Below are 26,574 nucleotides of genomic sequence, written 5' to 3'. Positions count from 1 at the left end.
CATACATCAATGTGCCATAGACAGGGACCTAGGGAGAGGGGTAAATAGGATGCTGGACACCTGAGGTCAGATCCTCAGCTGGTGTCAATTGGCAGAGTTCCACAGCAGAGCTGATGGATGCCAACTGGGGATCTGGCCCTCACCGTGTGAGCTATTTCAGCCTCCTATGCCCCACTGCCAAGGGGCCCAGGGCACGGAGCTGGGCGCATGGCAGGAGAATTTTGTTCTAAAGCGCAGTTCTCAAATGGTGGGCTGGGACCCCATTTTAATGGCATCACCAGGGCTGACGTTAGACTTGCTGGGGCCCAGGGCCCAAGCCCAAGCCCCACCACCTTGGGCCAAAGCCCAAGCCTGAGGATTTCAGCCCTTGGTGGCAGGGTTCAGGGTTACAGGCCCCTGGCCTGTGGCTGATACCCTTGGGCTATGGCTTTGGCCCCCACACCTCAGATGGTGGGGCTTGGGCTTTGGCTCTGGCCCCCCCTGCCCGGGGCGGACTCAGGCTTCAGTTCCCCTCCATGTAGTAATTTTTGTTCTTCTTCGAGTGATTGCTCATGTATATTCCACAGTAAGTGTGTGTGCTCGCCACATGCACCGGTGCCGGAAGTTTTTCCCTTAGCAGTACCCGTAGGGGGAGCGCTGCTGCAACCCTTGGAGTGGCGCCTCTATAGTGCGCTATAAAGGGACCTGAGCATTTTCCCTACCCTCAGTTCCTTCTTGCCGCCAGTGACGGTGCATCGGAACTATCTGTTTCAGCTTTGCTGTGGCTCGTCCCAGAACTCGTTTCGTTGTTAGTAGAACCTGTATTGGTTAGTTCAATAAAAGTTCCAGTTTAGTTAGTTAGTTAGTTAGTGTTCGGGCTGGGGCATGCCCCGGGCCCCAGGGTTTAAATCGTGTGAGTCTTGCAGGCGTTGGATGCCCAGAAGTGACCCACACACCGACTGTCTCTGCTGCCTGAGCGAATGTCACATCAGTGACCGCTGTAAGAGTTGCATGTCCTTTAAACCCAGAACGATAAAAGAGAGAGACATTAGACTTCGGGCCCTTCTCATGGAGTCGGCATTGGCTCTAACCCCAGTACACTGAGCAGAATCAGCACCGGGCACTTCATCTTCGGTGCACGGCGATCTTCTGGCACCTTCCGGTGGCTGGCAACGCTCCCCGTCGAAGAAGCAGAGAAAGACTCCGTCTTCTCAGAAGCGTCAAGAGAAAATTGGGTGAGGCTAGCGTCGGATGCAGCTAACACGGCTGTATCTATGCGCAGGGTATCATGTCTTCTGCTGTCAGGGCTCTCTGTGGAGGCGCAGTCTGTGATACAGGATCTTCCCTTTGATGGAAAGGACCTGTTCGCAGAACAAACAGATGTGAGGCTCCATGGCATGAAGGACTCATGTATTACCCTTCAAACCCTCGGGCTCTACGTTCCGCCCAAGGAAAAACCTAAGTCACAAACCTCCGTCCCGGTGCCCAAGCTGAGATACAAACCCGCCTACAAGAGGTCCAAAACAGGCGACCTCAGAGGCAGTCTCGCTCTGCCCTGCAACCTGGGCCCTCCAGGGGCAAGCAGCAGGGCAAGAGGCATTTTTGCCTAGTTGCAGGAGGGTACCCGGGTGGCCCCGAGAGGACTCTTCTACCAATAAAGTTGCCTTCAGCAACCACTTGTCTGTGTTTCTTGCGGAATGGTCCTGAATAACATCAGACCGATGGGTCCTCAACACCATTTCCCAGGGTTACACACTGCAATTTGTCTCTTCCCCACCCTCCCAACCCCCTCCCTCGGATGGCAGGGGGGACCCATCACATCTACCCCTGCTACAACAGGAAGTGGGTCGGCTCCTTAGTTTGGGAGCTGTGGAAAAGGTTCCGTAGGAGTTCTGGGGGAAAGGGTTTTACTCCCATTACTTCCTGATCCCCAAGGCAAAAGGGGGGCTCAGGTCCATCCTAGATTTGCAAGACCTCAATTGGGTCATGGTGAAATGCCGGTTCTGCATGGTATCTCTGGCACATATCATACCCTCTCTGGACCCTGGAGATTGGTATGCGGCCCTGGACCTTCAGGACGCATACTTCCATGTCCATATATTCAAGGAGCACAGATGCTTCCTCTGTTTCCTAGTGGGACAGGACTACTACCTATTTATGGTCCTCCCTTTTGGCCTGTCCACCGCACCCAGGGTGTTCACAAAGTTTATGGCAGTAGTAGCGGCCTACCTCAGATGCCGAGGGGTACAGATATTCCCCTACCTCGACGACTGGCTACTCAAGGGCAGCTCGCGGCCCCAGGTACAGAACCACGTGGATCTGCTCTTGGCTACGTTTGCCAACCTAGGCCTCATAGTGAACGAGACTAAGTCAACATTGGTTCCGATGCAGCGCATAGAATTCATAGGCGCTTTCCTGGATGCCTCCAAGGCCACAACTTCCCTTCACCTGGGCAGGTTCCAGACTCTGAAGGGGCTTATAGCCTCAGCCACGGAGTTCCCTGTCACCATGGCCAGGGCATGCTGCAGCTCCTAAGCCACATGGCGACGTGCACATATGTGGTCCACTACGCCAGACTTCGGATGAGGCCAGGTGGGCGGGCGAGCGGGATGCTTCCTCAACGGCTGCCCCGCTCCTACTTATCCCTGAGTACTTCCTTCACCTTAGAACTCAGGGCCTGGCGCCTTCCTTCGTCAAGGTGCACCTGGCGGCTATTTTGTCATTCCATCCGCTGGTCCAGGGCTGCTCAGTTTTCTCCCACACCTTGACTGGTCCTTTCCTTATGCTAGAACCCCGGTTACTCAATGGGATCTAAACTTGGTGTTATCCCATCTCACAGGGCCCCTGTTCAAACCACTGGCCACATGCTCATGGTCTCATCTTTCATGGAAGGTAGCCTTCCTTGTGGCTTTCACATCAGCCTGGTGGGTCTTGGAGCTCAGGGCCCACACCTGCGACCCCCCCTACATGGTCTTTCACAAGGACAAGGTGCAGCTCCGCCCATGCCCTGCATTCCTCCCTAAGGTGGTCTCCGCCTTTCACATGGGCCAGGACATCTTCCTGCCTGTCCTCTGCCCCAAACTTCATGCCTCTAACGAGGAACGTTGCCTCCATACGCTCAATGTGTGCAGGGTGCTCGCATTCTATCTGGATCGGACTAAGCCGTTCCGCAGGTCCTCACAACTCTGTTGCTTCAGCCGAGCACATGAGAGGCCAAGCCATCTCCACCCAGAGGCTTTCCCGGTGGATTACACTGAGCATCCACACATGCTACAACCTAGCAGGGGTTCCTGGACCACCTATCATTAGGGCTTACTTGACAAGGGCTCAGGCCTTGTCAACTGCCTTTGCGGCCCATGTCCCTATCCAGGACATCTGTAGAGCCGCTACCTGGTCCTTAGTACACACATTTACATCGCACTATGCGATTGTCTCCCACGCCAGGGATGATGCTGGTTTCGGTAGGGACAGGGAATCTGTGAACTCCTACCCACCTCCATCAGACCTACTGTGGAATACACATGAGCAATCACTCGAAGAAGAAAGGACAGTTACCTGTTCCGTCACTGGCGTTCTTCGAGATGTGTTGCTCGTGTCTATTCCACACCCCGCTCTCCTTCCTCTGTGTTGGAGTTGGTCCGGCAAGAAGGAACTGAGGGTGGGGGGAGCACACGGCTCCCCTTATAGCATGCTATAGAGGCGTCACTCCAAGGGTCGCAGTGGTGCTCCCCCAGTACAGGTACTGCTAAGGGAAAAACTTCCGGCACCGGTGCACGTGGCAAGCACACACACCTACTGTGGAATAGACAGGAGCAACACATCTCGAAGAACACCAGTTACGGAACAGGTAACTGTCCTTTGTCAGAAAGGGATCACGGTGCAATGAAGTTAGAGGACCCCTGTTCTAAAAGATTGTGGTTTTCTTTTGGCAGAGTTTTCTCTGCATTTATTCTAGACCGATTCTCCCACTGAGTTGAAGCTGTGCCTTTCCTGTGGCTCTTCCTCACATCTCATTGAAAATGACTAAACTCTAAGGAGGAGAGCCAGAAAGGCTTCAGCTGCAGAGCCTCCCCCCTCCCAGTGCTGTGTTGGTGGGAGGGGCACCCCCAGATTCTGGCATACAGCTCTGTCAGATGCCCAGCATCCTCTGATGCCATGCAGGGATGTTGGGAGATGTAGAATGCCCAGGCTGCAAGGGCCAAGACCACTCCTTCAGCTGCCCAGAACTAGACCCATGGGGCCAAATTCAGAGCAATCATAGTAAGTCTGTGTTGGTGTCGGTGTTGCACACACCTTATCCCATCCCTTCCAGTGTGTATCTTACTCTCACATAGACAAGCTGCAGGCTCCTAGACACAGTTACAAGAACCCCCTAGACTCCAACTGAGATCTCTGACCCAGCTTGTGTTCTAGGCAGCCTGGTGGCATCTCTGTCTCGCCTCACCCTGTATCACGTGCCCTTCTTCTTCCCAGCACGTGTTCAGCTTGCAACCCATGAGCGTGCAGAATGGGCGGGGCAAGTGTCCGCATGAGCCCACCAGGGCCTTTGCAAGCACCTTCACTGGTAAGTGTCCTGCTGGTCAGCAAAAGACTCGACCCTTTACAACTGACCATTGCTTAGGGTTGAGCTGCCTTGACAGGAGCCCTCGTAAACCCGAGATCTCAGGTCAGTTGGCTCCCTGCTGCTAAAGCACAGACTGGAGAGAAATTATTATGGAAGATCATCAACTGCAGTGGTATTAGGAACAGTGGGGTTTGACAGCTGCCAGCCTGGATGAGACATGATACTCTTGGTCAGCATAGTTGGGCCTGGAGTAATTTATAACCAGTTAGAAATCTATTTCAGGATTCTTCCCTGGCTAGAGCCAGTATCTGAGGTCCATGTTTCCAGAGTCCACAGAGTCCATTCCAGGTGGGCACAGAAATCCAGATCAAGGTCTTTCCTCTCTCAGGGACTCTAACCTGGATCAGGCCATAGACTTTCCACAGCATATAGATAGCCCAACCCCTTTGCAAGGTTGCTGCCCTCCTTTTCCGAGATGGGTTTGCAGTCCACAGGGCCATGCTGTAGGGTTTTATTTTCTCTGTGGGGCTGTTTTCCCAGGAGGGGAGCTGTACACAGGCCTCACCGCAGACTTCCTGGGTCGTGACTCGGTGATCTTCCGCAGCATGGGGTCCCGCTCATCTCTACGCACTGAGATGGATCAGCGCCTGCTGAATGGTAAAAGCACATTCTCTGACTTTGCCTGGGGGTGGGGGCACTTTGGCAAAACCCCTAGAGCTTGAAGTCATGTCTAATTGGTATTAAATGGAGCAAATTGCAACCACCTTCCTTTTTAATACAATCCCTGGATGCCACCCACCCCCACCATGCAGTGCTCACTGTAGGTCTGTGCAGAAGGCCACAGTATGCATGATCAGGCTAGGGGGTCATTGGTCTGGTAGATGGTGAATGGGAAGGGAGGGTGTGGCTTGGGCAGTGGCCAATGGGAGGGGAGGCATGGCAGGAGCCTGCCCAATGGTGAATTGAGAAGGGCAGAACTGGCCGATGGTACAATGGCCTACTAAGATGTGGCCCATATTCCGGCGAGTTTGAGAACACCTGTCTGACAGGATTGGCTGTGGGCTTCCTCCTTGCTTCTGCAGCCAGGACGTGGGAGTCTACAGGCAGCCACGCTCGCAGAGGAGTCTCTCCCAGGGCCTGCGCCATTTGGAGCGGTGCTGGGCTGGGTGCTGCCCTTCGTGTTTCTTCCATGTATGCTCTAGCTCTGCTCTGGGTTCTCTCTCACGCAGACCCAAAGTTTGTGGCCGCCTACTTGATCCCAGACAATGACGACCGGGACAATGACAAGGTCTATTTCTTCTTCACGGAAAAGGCAGTGGAGTCGGATGGCAAAGGCCACGCCATCTTCAGCCGCGTTGGGCGAATATGTGTGGTGAGGTCATGGGAGAGGATGTGTGCTGACGTTGGAGTGACTGTTCTGATGAGTTTTGGGTGGTGGGACCCCCCAGTAGCATTACTGGGTCTTCAGGGGTTAATGAGGGGGCTATGGGGGAATCTCCTCACTCCTATTTGCCCCCATTCTCCTGTAAATAGCTTTGTTCCGAAAACAATTTGACTATTATCCCCATTTTACAGATGAGCAACCAAGACCTAGAGATGAAGTGACTTGCCTAAGGTTTCACAGGAAGTCTGTAGCAGAGCTGGGAACTGAACCAGGTCTCCTAAATTCCTAACCACCAAAGTGCAGGTCTTGAGCAGCTGATCCAAAGCCCATGACACTTCCTCCCTGATTTCAATGGACTTTGGCGCTGGCTCTTTCAGACTTAGCTGTGAAATAAAAAGCTGCTTTCTCCTTCCATTTGGGTTTCAGGAGTGAGAGGACCAAAGTCACCTGCAGTGTTTTCTAAGCACTTCAGTCAAGGCCTCACACTCCATATCACCTGGTGCTTGAGTGTCACATAAATCTCTCAAGGCTGAGAATGACTCTTTTCCAGCCAAGGCTAGGAGAATTCTGCTTCATGATTCTCTTCAATGTGGTTGGCACAAAAATCCCACTGAAGTCTTTGGCGAGAAACATGAGGAATGTGAAAAATCGGGACGGGTGTGGTGGGGTAATAGGAGCCTATATAAGAAAAAGACCCAAAAATTGGGAGTGCCCCTATAAAATTGGGACATCTGGTCACCCTAGGATTGAAGCTGACATTTCAAGTGGAAACTCTGTTTCCCGGCCATTTCTACTTCCCCTTTTCTTTCATTCTTCATAAATCAGAGACCCTGAGCCTCTTCCTGGTCACCGTCTTGCTTCACAGTGATCCCATCCTTCACCCCAACCATGATTTTGTCTCCCAGATTTCAATTAATTCATCATGCCTCAAATTTAAACTATAGTGACTTTAATTGGGTTGGAACAGCAACAGCAAGCATGATAAAGGGCCAGATTCTGACATTCCCACTGAGTAATGCCTTGCTTGGTGAGTTCAGTGGGACTGTGTGAATAGGTAGGTCCTGGGTGGCATCATATGGCCCGAGTTGGTGCAGTGAGAGGGTCCCCGTTGACTGCAACTAGCCAGAGCCATCCTGAGGTCATTCTCCATCTGCTGCAGCTTGTTTTGCCTGGTGGCTCATCTGTGCTGGTTCTGAATCCCACTCCATCTCAGGTAGCCTGCCTCTCAGAGCTGTGGGCCACTTCAGCACTCTCTTGAACTCTGCCTGGAGTGGGCTGCAGACCTGGAGGGCACAGTGAGCCCGCATACCATCGTGACCATTCGGAAAGTTCAACTCACAGCTCTGTGGCGTGAAGTCCTGCTCTTCTTTTGATGGACTGTGGTGATTGATGCAAAAGATTTTCGGTCATCTCTGAGGAAGTCTGGTCACAAGTGGTTGAGAATTAGAGTTGGTTGAGAACTTTCAGACAAAAGTGTTTGTTGTTTCTGGAAAATGTCGATTCCTTGAAACCGAAGCTGTTCACAAGAGTCTGCTTTGAAGAGAAACTCCTGATTCAATTTTTTTTTAATTGTTGAAATGTCCCGTTTTTGACCATTTCTAAGTGAGAAATTTTATCTTCTGATTTTAAACAATTTTGAATATTGAATTTTTTGTTAATTTATACTAAAAAAAGTTTAAAGCATTTTAAGAAGGTTGAATTTGAAATGGAATGATCAAAATTAAACATTTTCATTGACCCACTGTCCTGATCTGAAATTCTTTTTGGATTATCAGTTCATGAAAATTTATGAGATTATGACCTTTTGTCCTCTTTCAGGACAGGAAACAATTTTCAAGTTTATTCATGTTGTGTTCCTGTGCTCAGTAGAGCTGGTTAGCAATGGTTTTCCCATCCTGTGAGAGTTTGAGATTTTGAGTCTCTTTTTTATATTCGACAAAGAGTCCTGTGGCACCTGATAGACTAACAGATGTATTGGAGCATAAGCTTTTGTGGACCCAGGACTCTTTGTCGCTTTTTACAGATCCAGGCTAACACAGTTACCCTCTGATTCTTTATACTCTTCTCTTGTTTTGCTTGGTGGCTCAGCTTTGCTGGTTCTGAGTCTCACTCTGTCTCAGGTAGCCTGCATGGCATCGCTTCCATGTGAGGATTTGCAGATTCCATCCTGGGTCATAGTTTGCTTAGTCCCTAGGGAATGCAGCTTGTGTTCTGAAAGTGGCAACATTTCACCTCTTGACTTCTCTCTACCCTCCAGAAATGGTGACTGTTCCCAAATTTAACTTGGTGAAAATCTTCAATTTTCATGGTAAGACTTTTCCCAGGAATCTTTGTTGTGGGGGAAGGGGGGAAAGGACAGATTTCTTCCTTGATGGGGGATTTGGATATTTTGGGATCTGTGTGAAACCTTCCAGGTGGACATTGTTTCCTTCTTCCGTTGCTGGTGGTGAGAATTGTGCACAGTCCTGCTCTGGATTTGGCAGAAGGAAATAAAAGCTAGATCAGGCACTTCCAGCCAGGGGCTTCCTACTTGCATATGCAGGATGAATGCATGTTCCATCTCAGTGGAGGGCCCGTCCCTGAATGCATATTAGCTGTGCGATTGGCTGAGCTGTAACACACATGGAGCGTGACCGCGGTCTCCCTCCCTGCCCTCCATATGGAACATTGAAGTTCAGCTGTCCCTCCCCCACCCCACCTCTGAAATTGCAGCGTGCTGTTTGGATAGGTTCGCTCGAGTGGTTCAGGGGAAGGAAGATGTCAAGCCATACAGCTCTCTACCCCGTGAGACTGCCCACCTGTTGCATTCACAGCTTCGGTGACATAGCAAAATCAACATATAGATGGATGCATTTCACTGCTACATGTCACTAGTCCTTGTGGCCACTGGCCTTCATGCAACACCAGGGATGAAGATGGGCCAAACCTGGAACCACTTATCCAAACTCCCGTGGATGAATCTGGATCCAAGCCACCAAACTTGACCAGCGGAGTTTCACAAAATTAAACCCATCCTTGGCTTTGCCAGTCCCTACTGGTAAGGGAGTCTCAGTCCCAGAGACCATTAGCTGAGCTGCCGTCTCCCTGCGCTATCCACATACTTGTTTTGGGGTCAGCTCTGTGGGCTGTGATTAGTCTTGTATACTGCCATTATCAGTGTCAGAAGCACTTTGTTGAAGAGGAGCTGGAATTTGTGAATTCTCTGCCCTCACCAGCCCCAGCGGGATGAAATCTGCCCTGCCCTTCCTTTCCAACCTTTGGAAGCCTGTTAGTAATCAGGGGCCGGAGCAGAGTGTGGGCTCTGAGGAAGGCACTGTGATGGAATTGCTACAACACCTGGAGGGCAGTGGCTTAATTCCCGGCCCTGTCATTCACAAGCACAAGTTAGCAGGCCCCAGAGATCCCGGGGAGGTGAAGAGAAACATCTGTTGGCCAGCAGCATCAGCAGTTGCTCAACGTGGAAGCAGCTGCTTTGGAACAGGCCATGGGCAGTGTGGACTGGAGGAGAGGGTGCAGCTCTCCATCCAAACAGAGCAACGCTGTCAGCTGTGAATTCTCTGCTCCTGCTCTAACCCCAGAAAGAAACCCTGAGACACAGGAACAAAGAGGTTATTTATTGGACAAATCAGTTCCTGCCTGGAGTGGGATTCTTTGTTTGGGCAAGAGGCTGGAGTGGGCACAAGAACTGACTGACTATATATTTCCTATGATGCCTTGGACACACGAAAAATACACATGCACGTGTGCAAAAGGTCATCTGCACTGGCTAACAAATTGGCCTAGTGGGTTAGTGCTCTGGCCTTGTCCTGCAGACCTAGGGCTCAGTGATGGGCTAACATTCAGTGCAGCTGAGTGTGGGGTAAAGTAATTGTGTCTCTGAGCTACGTCTCAGCCTCCTCCAGTGCTAGGGCAGAACTGGCTCCTGACACAAGTTAGAGGTGCCCCACAGCTGCTCTAACTTATGTCACTAGATGGACAGTGGATTGTTCCTATCTTAGGTCCTTACAGAACTCCTATTACCATAGTACCTACAACTGGCTACCCTGTCTTGGGCCACGAGGAATTCCTGTACTACAGGGCAATCCCCAGCTACCCTCTGAGTGCAGCTTCAAGGCCCCTTTGTACAGCTGGAGTGTCACAAAGAGGATTTAGCTTGGGCCGAGGATTTGACCTTACGACGTAAACCCAGTTGAAATTATTTGGTGGCCAATTCTCAGTTTGTCTGGTCATTAGATTGGTTGTGCACAGGACAGGCCTGGGGTCAGACTTCCAGGAGGAAGGGTTTTCTGGGCAGGACTGAGGGGCATCAGCAGAGCAGTGTGAGAGCCCAGCACTGGAATAGCAGGGGGTGGCAGGCCAGGCTGGAGAGGCATTGGCAGAGCTGTGGCGGGGGAGCCAGGGCTGGAATAGCAGCGGGGCTGCAGGGCAGGATTAAAGTGCACTGACAGAATGGTATAGGGTCTTAGGCCAGAATAGCCAGGACCTGCAGGTAAGGATTGGGCTGTGGGTTCAGTTTGCCCAGTGCTGTGTGACAGGTTTCAGAGTTGCTGTATTAGTCTGTATGAGCAAAAAGAACAGGAGTACTTGTGGCACCTTAGAGACTAACAAATGTATTAGAGCATAAGCTTTTGCGGGCTACAGCACACTTCATCAGATGCATGCAGTGGAAAATACAGTAGGAAGATATATTATATACACATTACCCAGAGTCAGGATTACTAGCCGTGAACTTGCATACACCTCATATGCCCCCGAGATACAAAATTCACCCCTCTGCATGTGCCCAGTGGCAGCATGTGATCTTGGACAGGGAGCTGGCTCGAGGGATGGACTGATAGGGGATCCCAGAAACAATCTCAGGGTGCTGAATCAGAGGCCACATGCTGTGCTTGGTGAGGGGAATGTCCATCGGGCACAGGCCAGTGGATAAACTCAGGCCAGGCTGGGATTCATGAGGGGCAAGAAGTCGGAGCAGGGCCTAGAATCTGTATCTTCCACTTCTACACACCAGCCCTTTCCTTAAGAAGCAGGCACTTCCCTTCTAACTGTGCCAAGCAGGCTGGGCAGAAGTGGTTTAATGAATCCCTGGTTCCCTAACAGGGAAAGCTCAGAACTCCGGCTGAATGCAAGTTCTGCCCAGTGCCCCAGTGATGTTCATTTTCCTTTGCATTGGTTATGTTTATAACCATTAATGGAAAGACTCCAGGGAGGACCAGATTCTGATCTCAGCTCCACTTGGGTCAATCCAGAGCTGCTCCATTAAGTGACTCAGGATTTACACCTGTTACTCATAATCTGCTTCTGTTCCTTTCTAGGGAATAGGAAGCTTCTCCCATTGGTGCTGTATCCCCTGTGTCTCAGCCAAGGGGAGGGGCTACGGAAGGCTTTGGCCTGGAAAAGGAGAAAGGATGGTGTGGGGGTTAAAATTCCAGACTGGGAATTGGCCCATATGGGATCAGTTCCCAGATCTGCCACTAACTCACTGTGTGGTCTTTGGCAAGTCACTTAGGGTCACATTTTTGCAGCCAACTATCTGTGGCTCCATTTCTGGGACCCTGACTTTAGAAGTATGCAGCCAAAGTGGTCATTGATTTTTGGTACTCCATGGATCTCAGCTTGGTCCTCCTTTCCCCCAGGCAACAGTGCTTTCCTTCGGCCCTGATTCTAGTCACTGCTCTGGGGAGAGGGTCGTTGCTGGGGGTGGAGCAGTGTTTCCCTGGCCTGGCGTGCAATAATCCCATTTGAGCTGAAGGTCAAGCAGTATCCTCCATCTCCCATTGTCTCTGTCAAGGTACCATGACCTTGTCCCCTCTAGAGAAACTAGCTCTGGGGCTGCTCATGTGGCTCATACCTCCTAAGCTCATTGTCTCTAAGATAACCTTTTATCAGGCTGCTTCCAGGTGTGTGCAGTGATGTCCCTTCTCCTTCCAGAATGATGCAGGAGGCCAGCGGGTGCTGGTCAACAAATGGAGCACCTTCAACAAAGCCCGTCTGGTGTGCTCCGTCCCAGGGCCTGATGGGATAGACACCTACTTTGATGAACTGGGTAAGAGGAGCAACTGCTTGTACGCTCTCTGGCTGTGGGGCTCTGGGATCGGGGACGTCTGATATGTGTGTGGTCAGGGGACTGTTCACTTGGCCACTAGGCAGGAGTGGGTGGAAGGAGAAAGCCCTGAATGTTCAGTCTGTGCTAGAAGTTGGGCGCAAGTGCTCTGCTGAATGGGGATGGGCTGCTGACCTGGGGCCTCTGGTGACAAGAATGGGATCCAGCTGTTTGCCTCTGGGATACCGTGGAGTCCAGAGATGCTCTCCAGCTTGGCCTTTGCCTCTTTGGGAGAATCTTGGTGGGGGGCTTGCCTCACTCTGTTCCACCCATCCAACCCCCAGCAGGTGGAGGTGGGGGGCAGAATTATTGATTGGAACTGGCTGGGGGATAGGCTGCTGTATTCCTTGGGACTCAACTCTTGACAAGCCAGCAAGATGCTGAAAGCATCAAGGAGTAGATGGGTGGGGTGTGGGGTGCTGCGTAAGGGGGTAGTTTGATATACTGGGTGACCAGTCTTCTCTTCCATAGAGGACATCTTCTTGCTGAGGACCAAAGATGGGAAGAGCCCTGAGATCTATGCCCTCTTCAGCACCATCAGGTAACAACTCACAGCTCCTCTCACCCTCTATAATGAACATAAGGTCTTCTCCTGTCACTTGAAAATTAACATCAGCCATTCCAACACCACCAATCCCCACCCTTTCCCCCATGCTGCTCAGTATTATTATTGTTTATTATTTATATTGTGGAGGGCCAAGAGGATCCCAGCCCAGTGGGCTAGGCACTGAACAGAGTGGCAAAAGAAAGTCCCCCTCCAATATGCGTATAATCTAAATGAGAAGAGATAGTTTGTCTAGTAACTGTGCAATGGTAGAAGAGGTCAGCTGCATAAGGATGATGAATAATGCAAATGCACTGGGTTGGTTTGGGTGTAAACATGTATAAATAGCTGTAGCTCTTGGAGGTCCTACAGATAGATACGTTATAGTTATGGATCAATAGTAGATACCAAATAGGGTCCTTGGTGCAATGTCCGCATAATCTGAGACTCAAAATGGACAGTGCTGGGCAGATCCATGTACAACAGGCCTTCAAGAGGGTGATTTACATAATATGGAGCAAGACAGATACAGTTAAAATATTAATACTTAATGTCTCAAAGCAAATCTTTTAATCTCTTAAAGCAGTCTTTCTGTAACCTGAAAATGGCAAAACCACGCCTCTTGGTCACTAGGTCTTGGGGTCAGAGATAAAGTTGTTATTGGGATGTCTAATGTGAACATTCCATGCCTTGGTTTGGGTTTGTATAAAGGCACTTGATTTCTTTAGCTTGTTACTTTAATTGACCTTTTCCAGCCTTTGTAATAGCTAGGATTCACTTCTTTTAACCTGTAACGTTCATGATATTTATTGTTTCGAATGTTTATACTTTTTATGGTGGCCGCCTTAGTTTGAATTCAGCACGTTGTCTTCTGGGGATTTATACTGTGATCTGATCACAGGCCTGTCTCATTGGGCAGGTTGTTGCCTGTGGATTTGCAGTTAGCTTTTGGATTTGGTGTCTGGTTTGGTAATTCTATCCCTCTTCAATACACCCATCTCTTGCGCAGGTCCCCAGCACCGTTAATAGGAAGGGTTTGCTAGCCATGTGTGTGTTGCTAACAATGGATCCTCACCCTGGACCAATTCCTCTCATTTCAGCAACGTCTTCCAAGGCTTTGCCATCTGCGTGTACCACATGGCAGACATTTGGGAAGTTTTCAATGGGCCCTTTGCCCATAAGGATGGCCCGGATCACCAGTGGGCAGCGTATGAGGGCAAGATGCCCTACCCCAGGCCAGGAGTTGTAAGTGGTTCACACCTTTGTTTTTGAAGGTGTCTGGAGAAGATTCATAAAATGATCTTTTCAGAGAGCTCATGATACGAACAGTCGCTCCAGGGCCTGGTATTTCCATTATTAACCCCATCTCGCTTCACCCTCTGTGCCAAGACTGGTTAATTTCCCCCGCTGGTGGGGGTGGGCTGCCATTTGGCATCAGCAAGGGGTGGTGGCTTTGTCTTGGCACGAACTTCCCAGCAGTTATTCCTCCTGGGTCTTTCAGGGACCATCATCAGAGTCCGTTTTGGGAGGTAGGACCCGCTTTGGGATTTAATTGAGGCAAATGAATTATTCTCAGGCAGAGCATGTCTATGACAGGGAAAGGCAAACTTTTTGGCCTGAGGGCCGCATTGGGCTTCGTAAATTGTATGGAGGGCCGGTTAGGGGAGGGGATCGTGGCCCAGCCCCCACCTCCTATCTGTCCCCCTCCCCCTGGACTCCTTCCTCGTCCAATCCCCCCTGTTCCCTGTCCTCTGACCACCTCTAACCCCTCCTTTGATTCCTGGCAGCCCCCCTGGGGCCCCTGCCCCATGCAACCACCCCTTCTCCCTGTCCCCTGACTGACCCCAGAACCCCTGTCCCTGACTGCACCCTGCTGCCTCATTGAACGCCCCCTCTTTCCTGACAGACCCCCCCGGGATCCCTGCTCCCATTCAAACCCCTGTTTCCCCCGACCACCATCCACACCCCTGCCTCCTGACCACCACCCCAAACTCCCCTGCCCTCTATCCAACCCCTCCTGCTCCCTGCCCCATTACTGCACTGCCTGGAGCACTGCTGGCTGCGGCGCTACAGCTGCACCATCTGGCTGGAGCTGGGCCACGCCACTGCTGCTGCCACCACGCAGCACAGAGACCAGGTCAGGCTGGGCTCTGCAGCTGTGCTGCCCCAGGAGCTCACAGCCCCGCCGCCCAGAGCGTTGCGCCAGCGGTGGAGTGAGCTGAGGCTGCAGGGGAGGAAGGACAGCAAAGGAGGGTTGGGGGTAGCCCATTTCTGAGATCAAACAGAGGAGGAGGAGATAACACAGGGGAGCTGATGGGAATGAGCCTTCCACCTGGGCTGTTAACAGGACGGATCTGAGCTTGAGAAGGACGTCAAAACCCAGACAGCATCAGGGAGTAGAGATTCCCAAGGCCCTTGTTAAGGCCGAGCAGGTGGCTCACAAGCATTGGGATGAGGAGGCTATAGGTGGGGTCTCCTAGTGTCATGGCATAGGGGTGCAGAACAGGAATGCCAGGCTGAAACGCTGTCTCTTCTGCCTCGTGCCAGTGTCCCAGTAAAACCACCAACCAACCCAGCCGGCAGTACGGCTCCACCAAGGACTACCCTGACGAGGTCCTGCACTTCGCCCGTGCTCACCCCCTTATGTATAGGCCCGTGTACCCATTGCACCGTCGGCCCATGCTGGTGAAGACCAACCTGCAGCACCGGCTGCGGCAGATCGTGGTGGACCGGGTGGACGCTGAGGACGGGCAGTATGACGTCATGTTTCTTGGGACAGGTGAGCTGGCACCCACAGGAGAACCCCCAGGGCCTCAGAAAGGCCAGCCATTTTCTGCTAGATCTCCCTTTGCTCCCGTCCCTGGCTCTCCATTTCTGGGTCATCCTCCCTGATCAATTCAGCTGCAGCTCACAGCAGGTCTTTCAAAATACCATGTCGATTATGGTGCCGTCAGTGTGTCTACACCAGGCCTGCCAACATTGCTAACTGCAGTGGAGCTGAACATGCACCAGCTGTTGGGTATCTGGCTAGAATAGATCAGCTGTCCCAGTTACAGAGTTAGCTGCATCTTTGACCCCTCTTCAGTCTCCCCCAAGTGCTCCCTTTCCAGTAATAGGCCCTATGCCTCCACTTCTCTCAGGCTGGAATCCCATGATCCCCCCAATTCTCATTCTGGGCCCCCCAACATCAGCATCCTTGCTGACCAACTTTGGTGTCTCTGCAGGTCCAGCTGTCTTTGACACTTGTAAGAGCTTTCCCTAAGGGACCTGTGACCAATTGGTGGATGCAGTGACTCTAAGCACCTTCCAAATGTTTATTTATTGATCCATAGGAACATAGCATTCTCAAAGAAAAGGGTTAAAACAACAGAAGGCTTACATGCATGTGTCTTACTTAACCTTAGCATTTCTCTCAATGCTTGGCCAGGCTAGAGTTGCCAAGTTTGGTTGGATGGATTCCTGAAGGTTTCATCACATGACACAATTTTTAATTAAAGATCAATCTTTTAATTCCTGGTGACTCCGGGACAATCCTGGAGGGTTGGCAATCATAGGCCAGGTCCAGCTGCTCCCAGGCACTCACTGCCTCTGGGGGCTGGTTTTCCGTCTGCTTCTCTGCAAATGCTGCCTCTGGTCCCTGCCTCCCCTGAGCTTCAAGGAGGGTGTTTCTTTAAAACCGGACAGGCCCCTGTTGTATTGATATTGATCTGAAAGGCTTAAAGAATTAAAGGTGTTTATAAACCCTGTCATTGTCTGACATTAAAGCAGTAATAGGCAGGTTTGGGATTGTTTTTAAATAGAGCCATTGGTTTTACTTGGTTACTCCTAGGCAAATATCCCAAAACAGTCATTCAAATTGAAAGTTTAGTGATTAAACGCAAGAAAGAGCAGAAAGTTAAAACAAGCACTGATATTGAAACTGTGGCTGAGGGATTCTGCAAAACGAACGTAGTCAGACCTTATCAAAGTATCTCTGCTTTTGAAGTAAAAATATCAGACTCTTATTTTCAGAACAACCTTTCTTTGATGAAAAGGAAAAGGTTCATTTTACTCTGAATCCTGATGTGGCTGTTCTCTTATCCTCTTCTTCACAGACAGACACACAAGGTAGAGGAAAGACAGGGTAGACAAGATGGGTCAAACATAGCTTTGGTTGAAGTTTTCAGAACACTGGACCACTGGTTAGTTACGAGTGGATGGTTTGGCTGGCAAGTTGGTCATGACCCCTGCTGCTTGCACCCTCATTAGTTACAATCTGGTTCAGGGCCATCATCTGGTTGGATCCTTTTTCCTTAGACAGGGCAGGCTTGGGTGCATGCTGTTTAGCTGGTTTCAGAGTTTGATGAAAAGCCAAGAGAGGAGGAAAGAAATAGTTAGACACGACGTAACACAACAAGGAAGGGAGGCGAAAACAGGATCTTACATGTCTCTGGGATGCTGGCAGTTAGATATCCACACTGACAGGCTGAGGACTGGATGTCATGAGAATGTGATGACTTTCAACACTCACCGGTGAAAACAAAGTTCCTTAAACAAAAGCTAGGCCAGCCAGCCTTCCATCCAGGAAGCTGCAGTGCTGGCAGGTTTGAGGATGAGCTGAGGGAAGATGAGATGAGGCGAGCTGGGATTCAAGGTGGGAATGGGAGAGGAGAAAGAACTGAAAATGTTTTTATCAAAGTCTCTCCTGAACAAACCCCAAAAGGACAAAAATAGGAGACTTAGTACATCCCCCACTTGTTATTTTGTCCACTAATTAGGCCTAAGGTCTGTCACACCGGTTTTGGTCCATTAACTTCTTGTTGCACATCTTCTGTTTTACCAAGCGTGAGTTCAACCATCCTTGAATCATGTCAGCAAGTCTTTTTTGTTTGCACTAATCCAGCTTCTGTGTCTGGTTGGCTAGCACTTGTTTGTAATATTCATTTATTGAAAACAGCCTGATTTTCATGGTTAATTTCCAAGTAGGAAAAAATTATAGGTTATGATACCATCTTCTGAACTTTCACTCACATTTTGTGTTTGAGTTTACAGTAGGAGCACATTTTGTAGGCCCAATAGTCACAACACTTCTTTGTTCTCTGTCTCCACTCATGGCGGCCCCCGTCCCCCTGTCAAACTCATCTGGTGAGCTCACCTGGGCAAGGGGGCCATCAAAGAGAACACCCCCTTCGTTGTCTTGTGAGTGTTAGCTGGCTAGCTGAATCCATTGTGCTCTTTTCCTGGGACACATGAGCGACTGCTTGATGATGCCCTCTCCATGAGAAATAAACAGGTGTTCATGCTAGTCATACAAATGATACCGATCTCTCCCACGCTTTTCACAGCTGGCCCTAAGGGACGCTTGAGAAATGGAACAGCCAGTGGTTCTGTGTACCAGCTGTGGCATGGACCTGCTGTGATGTGTTGTGAGCACCACTTGTGCCAGGCGGAAATAATCTCTGTTATCAGGCACATTTTGGAGCCAAACCCAGTTTGCTGTTAATAATATTTCTGTGTGGCAGGATAGCAGCCACTGTGGATAGCCCAGCTGAGCCTCCATGCTTCTAGGAGCAGTCCCTGAAGATACAGCCTGTTGAATCACACAGTTGTACTGATAGGAGGGCTGCATGGTCTAGTGTTTACCGAAAGAGACTGGGAGCTGCATTCTAGTCTTGGCTCTGCCTCTCACCTGCCAGGGAATTGCTCAGCCTCCCTGTTCCTCAGTTTCCCCAGCTCACCTCATCTGCAAAGCTCTTTGAGATTTGTAGGAGAAAGGGGCTGTAGCAGTGCCTGCTATAATTGTTTGTGTGAGTCATTGTCCAGCTGGCTGGGAGGGACCCCTTCCAACATCCTACCAGGGAAAACCAGTGATCGCCTCCTGGTGAGTCCAGGCCCTGACATTTGTGGTGTAGGACAGTTCTCTGGTGCTTGGCCCTGGATGCAAACCGATGGTGAAGAGCTTACCCTTGTATGCAGGTTGTTCACAAAACAACAGGCATGTCACAGCAGGAATTGTCTCCATCTGCCCCCGCTGCCAGTGATGGCCAGGATGCCAAGGTGAAGGGCTTTTGTCAATGCTCTTGCTCTATTACCATCCAGATGCCGGCTCAGTACTGAAGGTCATAGCCCTTCAGAAAGGAAACTTCGCCGCAGCCGAAGAAGTCATTCTGGAGGAGCTGCAGGTTTTTAAGGTGCGATAAATGGCGCATGTGTGTGAATGATAGTGGTGTGCAGGCATCTTTGTATGTTTGTGCATGTGTGTCTGAATGTGCCACATATAGGAGTGTGTCAGTGCAATCAACGACATACACATAGTATGCATGTACAATCCATGCAAACTACATTACCACCTTTGCTGACACGTGTGTGTGATACTTTCATACGTGTCAAGTATCAGAGGGGTAGCCATGTTAGTCTGGATCTGTAAAAGCAGCAAAGAATCCTGTGGCACCTTATAGACTAACAGACGTTTTGGAGCATGAGCTTTCGTGGGTGAATACCCACTTCATCAGACGCATGCACCCACGAAAGCTCATGCTCCAAAACGTCTGTTAGTCTATAAGGTGCCACAGGATTCTTCACTGCAGTTTCATACGTGGCACCTGCTGCATGAGTAAGCCTGTGTGCAACTGTTGTATGTGCGGGGTGTGGCATAGTGCCTTCCATTTGGGTAAGAGTGTGCGCACGTGAGCTGTGTGTGTGACTGTCTCCAGTGCATGCCAGGGGCTGGGATCTCCTCTCATGCTGGCATAGATAAATGAACTCAGTGCTGGGCTAGTGGGGAAAGTGAGAGGAGAAGCCGGTCGGATCTGGGTGGGCTGCTGGGGGCAGGGGCTGGCTCCATTCTTCTGGGAAGCTTTAGTTCTTGCTTGTGTTAGTAAAGATGTGTGAGCCCTCGGGAAGCAGTAAATGCTAGACATGATGATTGGGGGGTGGGCAGGGAGCTGAATAAACCTATAAGGATTGAAGATGCCACAGACAGAATGTGGAGTTTTTGAAGACAGGGGTGGGTGGTTTCTGTGCCATGTCCTAGCTGAGGGCTGTCTCTTCCTCCCCTAGGCTCCCACACCCATTACCACCATGGAAATCTCTGTCAAACGAGTGAGTAGTGGCTTCTCGGTGGGACAAATGCAGGGCAGAACCCAGTCTGGCTAGTACACATGCTTGACATAGATGGACACAAAGGGGCTGGTCAGGAGCAGAGACGCTAAGGGCAGATGTGGGTGTGTGTATAAGTATTTAAAGTCCAGGAAACCATAACTGTGTCCGGCTTGGACTAGACCGAGCAGGAAGCATCAGTGCACAAAGATTGGCAGATGCCTCCTGGCGGTGGCTGCAGCAGCTCTGGGGAGCACAGTGTGAGAAGCATGGTGCTAAGCTATCCTGTCTATTGCAGCAGCCAGTGCAGGTTGTCTCCACCCAATGGAGCTTCCGTCAGATGCCTTGGAAGACCATTCCCCAGCTTAATGGAAACTCTCCTGATATTCATCCTAAAATTTTGGTTGCCACTTCCCTCCTAGTCCCGCCCTCTTTGCCCACCCAGTAGAAATTCCTCTCCTTCGGGAGTGTTTATTTCTAACTGGAAACAAACTCTGGAGTTGATGAGCAGGGAGCATAATCCATCCATTGTTCTTTGATGGATCTGCCTGGCTGGTTACTAGCCTCCATACACAGCCCTGTTGATACCCTTGTCCTGCCCTGCGCCCCCAGCCCAAGCTACATCAATGCACTTCCCTCCTTCTCTACAGCTTCCAGCCTCGGGCTCCCCATGCAGCTCTGCCAATGCCCTTGCAGCACCCCTGCTAGTCCAGGCCTTGCTTTCTCGTGGCGCCTCAGTCTTTGTCTGTAATAACAAACCTTTCCAATCTGGGCCTGAACCCAAAGCAAGCAGAACAGCGCCAGTCTCCAGAGACTAGCCTTATATGGCCCCAGGCAGGCTTTGAATACTGGCTTCTGCTGGGGAGAGGAGAGTGCCCCAACCCCACTGCTCTGCCCAGCCCGTTTGCCATGGGATCATTGTGGAGAGCTCGGCTCGAGGCAAAGCCCCCCCCTACTGTTTACCGCCCTGTTCCCATTTACTCCCACAGCAAATGCTCTACGTGGGCTCCCGTGTGGGGGTGGCCCAGGTGAAGTTGCACCAGTGTGAGACCTACGGCACAGCCTGTGCTGAGTGCTGCCTGGCCCGGGACCCATACTGCGCCTGGGACGGCATCTCCTGCACCAGGTACCAAGCATCGAGCAAGCGCCGGTTCCGCCGCCAGGACATCCGGACCGGGAACCCCGTGCACCAGTGTCTGGATCAGAACCTGACCGGTAAGGTGGCCCATGTGCTCCGCCTGTGTCCCAGCCCACGCGTGGCTGAGAGGGGCCAGCTTCCCACTCAGCATCCCAGTGGCTGGGTGCAGATAGGCCTAGAGATGCCAGCCCGTGGCTGGGCATCCAGGACTCTCCTGCCCAGTGGTGTCATGGCAATGCCTGGGCTGTCCTCCCATGTAACTGGGATCCTGACCTGAACAGCACCTTCCTCCAGGTGGTGGTTTTGCCCCAAGGAGCTTTCCATGTGTGCTGAGCAGGGAGGTCACTCATGCAGCACCCCGGCCCAGCTCAGATATCCTGCACCCATGTCTCGATCAGAGGCACTGAGCATGGGCTCTGCGGTCACAAATGAAGATTCTCTTAACCAGCTGTCCCTGTGATGTTGTGCCACATAGTGATGGGGGACAAGCCACCCCTGCCCACAGAGCAAATCCAGCCAAACGTGCCCTGCCAGCACTGCATGGGGTCATCGGGGTCGGTCCAGATGCTTTGGACCTGAGTGGAGTCAGGGCTGTCCCCTAGGGGTTGGGGTGGGTGGTGGCTGGCACTGGCTGCCTGCTCCCTGGGGTGCACGACATCCCTCGGGCACTGAGCGAACATCTGTGTTCCACAGTGGATGAATTTGACAGTGCCGAGGAGAAGGTGGTGTATGGGACGGAGCACAACAGCACCTTCCTGGAGTGCATCCCCAAATCGCCCCAGGCCACTGTGCAGTGGTTCCTTCAGAGACTCCACGACGAGCGAAGGGATGAGGTGAGGCGTCCTTCCCACCCCATGCCGTCCCCTCCCAGTCTGCCCCCTGGAGCACCCCGCCCCCATACCCAGCATGGTGCCCCTTACCCATTGCCAAAAGCTTCCAGTCCAATGAGCAGAGTCCTCCCTGCCCCTCTTCTTGGCCTCCCAATAGATGAACTGCCTCTTGCCTGGGGCTCCATTCTCTACACACTGAGCAGCTACTTGCTGGCTGACGAGGCAGCCTGCAGGGGCCTCCTCAGTGAACATTACATGAGCTCTGGGCCTGGGGCAGGACTCGCCTGATGCTGTAAGAGCAGGTAGAAGATGGCCTCTTCAGCAGTGGGTTACAAGGGTCAGAAGGAGCAGCTGTGCCCAAGGAAAACAGATGCAGGAGAGCGGTTCCCTTGGCAGGGTAGCCCCATGGAGCTGGCACTGGGGAGCCAACATGGACGGCAGGTATAATAGGCTGCCGTGGGACGCTGTGCTGGGGCTATTCTGACCCCGGACCTGCCAGCGTGGCTGGGGCTGCTCCTGCCAGGGCTCAGATCGGTCAGCCAGCCGGGGCTGCTCTGGCCGGGGCACGGATCGGTCAGCCAGCCGGGGCTGCTCCGGCCGGGGCACGGATCGGTCAGCCAGCCGGGGCTGCTCTGGCCGGGGCACGGATCGGTCAGCCAGCCGGGGCTGCTCTGGCCGGGGCACGGATCGCTCAGCCAGCCGGGGCTGCTCCGGCCGGGGCACGGATCGCTCAGCCAGCCGGGGCTGCTCCGGCCGGGACACGGATCGCTCAGCCAGCTGGGGCACGGATCGCTCAGCCAGCTGGGGCTGCTCCGGCCGGGGCACGGATCGCTCAGCCAGCTGGGGCTGCTGCGGCCGGGGCTCAGATCGCTCAGCCAGCCGGGGCTGCTCCGGCCGGGGCTCGGATCGCTCAGCCAGCTGGGGCTGCTCCGGCTGGGGTTCCGATCGGTCAGCGAGCTAGGGCTGCTCTGGCTGGGACTGGCCTGGAGCGCCTCTGGCAGTAGGGGAGGGGAGGCTCAGGATTCCAGCTGGCCAGGTGCTTCTTGGACCACGGGATCGGGGGCGGGGGCTCCAGGCTCCAGCTGCGGGAGGTGGGGCCTCGTGCAGACGGGATGGGGCCATGGGGCTACCCTTCCCGAAGGGGGAGTCCACCCAACACCCATGGGAACCAACTGTTCTCTGGGGACCTCGCTCGACAGGCCCAAGCAGGATTTTCTGGCTCTGATTGCCTCCCCTGGTGACAGTGACCAGGATATTTTGCAGGTACCCCTTGCTCTGTGTGGGGAGGTGCACACAGCCCCCAGGGCCAGATCATACTGGGACTGCCCCTCTGACACATTTAGCCCCTGCAGTCTGATGATCAGCCGTGTCTATCGCTCTGCTTCCCCACTGGCTTGCATCCCTGAGTGCTTCCCACTTGCGCCCCCTCTCCGCTCCCTCCACCTGCCCAGCCGTCCTGCTGGACGTTCCTTGAGAGACACTCACCATGGAGGTGGGATCTCTCTGCCCCAGCTCTCGGTGCAGGTGGCCAGCCAGTGGAAACCTGCCAGCGTTGCCGTAATGGAGGAGGGGAGGGTGGGAGGCTGCTTAGAGTGCAAGGCTGGGGGGAATATCTGGAAGCCACAGAAGCCATCAGATTCCCTTTGACTGGGGGCAGGGTGCCAGGGGACCTGTGGTCAGAGCCAGCATGGCAGGAGATGGGATATGGGATCACAAAGGCCAGGGGTCGGAGCTGGCGAGGTGAGATGTGGGATCACGTGGCCCAGTGGTCAGAGCCGGTGAGGTAGGATATGGGATTATGTGGTTTGGTGGTCAGAGCCAGCAAGGTGAGATATGGGATTATGTGGCTCGGTGGTCGGAGCCAGCAAGGTGGGATATAGTATTATGTGACTCGGTGGTGGGAGGTAGGATGTGGGATTATGTGGCTCGGTGGTCGGAGCTGGCATTGTGGGAGGTATGATATAGGAGCACGTGGCTTCATGGTCAGAGCCAGCCCAGCAGTCCCTATGTTCCCACGTTTGATTGCCGTGTGGTCACTTGCAGGTGAAGACGGATGAGCGGATCCTGAAGACGGAGCAGGGGTTGCTGTTCCGGAGGCTGTACCGCCCGGACGCCGGCACCTATTACTGCAAGAGCCTGGAGCATGGCTTCTCCCAGACCGTCACCAAGGTCACGCTGGAGGTGATCGAGAGCCAGCAGCTGGAGCACATCTTCCAGCGGGATCATGAGGATGAGTCCCCTCGCCCATCCTGCCTGGTGCCGGAGCCCCGCCTGCCGCCAGGGCACAGGGCCTGGTTCAAGGACATCATGCACCTGATCGGCTACGCCAACCTGCACCAGGTGGAGGAGTACTGTGAGCGGGTGTGGTGTGGCGACCGGCAGCGCCGCAAGGCCAAGCCCCCCAAGAGCAAAAACGCACTTAGCGGCATGGATGCCGGCAAGAAAGGGAGAGCCAAGCTGCACGAGAGGAACCGGATGCCCAGGCAGGCCATGGCCACATAGAGCCTGAAGGGAGGGGGGTGTACACGAGGGGGGATATGGGAGAAAGGAGGGACCTACTGGAACAAACCCCTCCCTGAAAGGGACAATCCACCCAGCTAGGAACAGTGTCCATGCTGCCCTAACAATGGGACCTGCCAAACCAGGAGCTGTCTTGCAACATGGCTGAGTCTGGAGACATTCACCATTGGAGGCACGGGGCATCTCTTGATTCCAGCACTGAAGACAGCTTGGGGAGCTCCCCAGTCCCACTAGAGCATCTATTTCCCACCCCACCCCAGCATCTCTCCCAGTTGAGGATGTCTTGTTTCCAGCCAGGCTGCAGGTGCATTGAATGATCACGGTGGGGCTCTCCACAACCCTCAGTGCAGCCCCGGAAGGGCATGACGTTCCGTAGGAGCCTGGCAGCTCGGGGTAGGGGGGTGATACAGAGCAGAGGGGCCAATGGAGAGGCTGGTAAGCAGGAGCTGGCTATGTCCCTGATGGGAGAGAAGGAAAAGACCACCACACTCACAGCAGCAGGATGGCTTGGTGGGTTCGGTGTGGAGCTGGGTTAGCCAGGTTGAGTGGCCAAGAGAATGAGAAGAGCCAATTCCTATACACCCAGCTAGGGCCACAACCGGCTGTTCAGTAGGATACCGTCGGCCTCCTCTGGCCATCTCCCACGGCACTGTGGGAGTCAGGGGAGGAGGAGTGAGTCTCATCAGAGCTTCGGCCCAGTTATGGACAGAACTGTCACCAGAGTGGAGTTGAACGTTATTTGCCTCCCACAGGAACCCTGCTGTCTCTCCGCCCCCTGGCACTGGGCAGCAGTCAGAAAGGGGGCCCAGCTTGTCACTTTACATGTGGCCTCAGGCTCTGTCACGAATGCCCTTCGTTACAGAATACACCTCAACATTCATGTGGCCATGGACTCCCCCTACTGCCTCGTGTCACGGCAACGTTCACCCGGCCGCGGAGTCCCCCGCCCGCTCCGTGTTGTGGCAGGGTTCACCAGGCCGCGGAGTCCCCCGCCCGCTCCGTGTCGTGGCAGGGTTCACCAGGCCGCGGACTCCCCTGCCTGCTGGGCGTCGTGGCAGGGCTCACCGGGCCACGGACTCCCCCGCCTGCTCAGCGGTGTGGCAGGTTTCACCAGGCCGCGGACTCCTCCGCTCGCTCGGTGACATGGTAGGGTTCACCAGGCCTGCCCGCTGGGCGACGTGACAGGGTTCACCAGGCCGCGGACTCCCCCGCCTGCTGGGCGTTGTGGCAGGGCTCACCGGGCCACGGACTCCCCCGCCTGCTCAGCGGTGTGGCAGGTTTCACCAGGCCGCGGACTCCTCCGCTCGCTCGGTGACATGGTAGGGTTCACCAGGCCTGCCCGCTGGGCGACGTGACAGGGTTCACCAGGCTGCGGACTCCCCCACCTGCTGGGCGTCGTGGCAGGGTTCACCCATTCGAGGAACGCTGCAGCATTCACCCACCTACAGCACATTAAGGAATGAGAGTGTCTTCACTGAGCCAGTGACCTGGAGCTGAAAGGCTCCATCTCTCCCTGCAGATCCCCGAACTAGGCGATCCCCTCCGCAGACCCGTTATCCACTGACTGCTGGTGAAATCCATCTGTTTTCTGAACAAATAAACCAGCCCGTTGCTGTGGAAGTGCAGATGGGGAGTCACTTGCCTTTGTGGCCATTGAGTGGGGTTGGCTGCGGTGCTGAACGTTGTCTCGGTGAGCGATGCCTGCAATTAATGTGTGCTTCCAGAATGCAGTTCCAGCTGTGAAACTGCATATTTCCAGTAAGTAGGCAGCAAAAGTCTAAGTGTCAGGATTTGATCCTCTTATGTATTTATTGATTTATTAGGGGCTTTCCCCCCTAGGATTAGGCCTTTAGAGCTCTCTGTAGTCTCCTCCAAAATCAGACTGCTTGACCTCAAACCCATCACAGATACAGCCTCAAAGAGAAAGAGTCCCAGCATAACGGCTGATTGGTATTGTAACGAGCTGGCTTGTACAGATCTCTGGCTGCCATTTGCTAGCTGGGAATCGTAGGATCAGATCTCTGCTGCAGCTGGGAATCCACTCAACCTGACCTGACCACTTCAAAAGACCACCAGGCAGCCAGTTGTAGCAACCTGATTTTCCGCTTGGCCCTGGTGCCAGTTAGAGCAGCCTAGTGGCTGCTCTGATTTACACCCTCAGACAACCCTTTCAGAGGGACTGTTGGCCAGCCAAGAATAGCTATAGTGCATAGTGCTTCAGCCACATGCCTACGCTGGGGAGGTGGCATAAGAACTGGCTATGCTGGCTTTACACCACCTGTGAACTCCCCTTTGCCAGGCCAGACACAATAGGTATGAGAATAGAAGAGAGTGTCTTGAGTTGTGTGTCATAGGCCCTATATAGCTGAGTGGTAATGGAGATTCTCTGGGAGCGCAATGGCAGGGGAGCCTAAAGTATGAAAACTTTGTTCCCA

At 53.0% G+C, this 26,574-nt stretch overlaps 1 protein-coding gene across 2 annotated transcripts in view; it reads left to right on the top strand.

Annotated features, from left to right (window-relative positions):
• The window catches only part of SEMA3G (semaphorin 3G), an 81,843-nt gene extending 56,041 nt beyond the window's left edge, over positions 1-25,802 (top strand). Inside the window, exons 5-16 of one of the 2 annotated variants that reach the window (XM_030570508.1) lie at positions 4,453-4,543; positions 5,084-5,200; positions 5,773-5,915; positions 11,859-11,973; positions 12,502-12,571; positions 13,675-13,819; positions 15,122-15,353; positions 18,653-18,744; positions 19,613-19,654; positions 20,641-20,866; positions 21,483-21,622; positions 23,663-25,802. In XM_030570508.1, coding sequence (XP_030426368.1) covers positions 4,453-4,543; positions 5,084-5,200; positions 5,773-5,915; positions 11,859-11,973; positions 12,502-12,571; positions 13,675-13,819; positions 15,122-15,353; positions 18,653-18,744; positions 19,613-19,654; positions 20,641-20,866; positions 21,483-21,622; positions 23,663-24,121 — 1,872 coding nt within the window. In that variant the 3' untranslated portion in view covers positions 24,122-25,802. The remainder of the gene's footprint in view (positions 1-4,452; positions 4,544-5,083; positions 5,201-5,772; positions 5,916-11,858; positions 11,974-12,501; positions 12,572-13,674; positions 13,820-15,121; positions 15,354-18,652; positions 18,745-19,612; positions 19,655-20,640; positions 20,867-21,482; positions 21,623-23,662) is intronic. The other variant, XM_030570509.1, reaches the window with a different exon arrangement.
• Positions 25,803-26,574: the final 772 nt, after the last annotated feature.

This window comes from Gopherus evgoodei, chromosome 7, assembly GCF_007399415.2.
Source record: "Gopherus evgoodei ecotype Sinaloan lineage chromosome 7, rGopEvg1_v1.p, whole genome shotgun sequence".
Taxonomy (NCBI): domain Eukaryota; kingdom Metazoa; phylum Chordata; order Testudines; family Testudinidae; genus Gopherus; species Gopherus evgoodei.
This window is presented reverse-complemented; position numbering and strand designations above follow the sequence as displayed.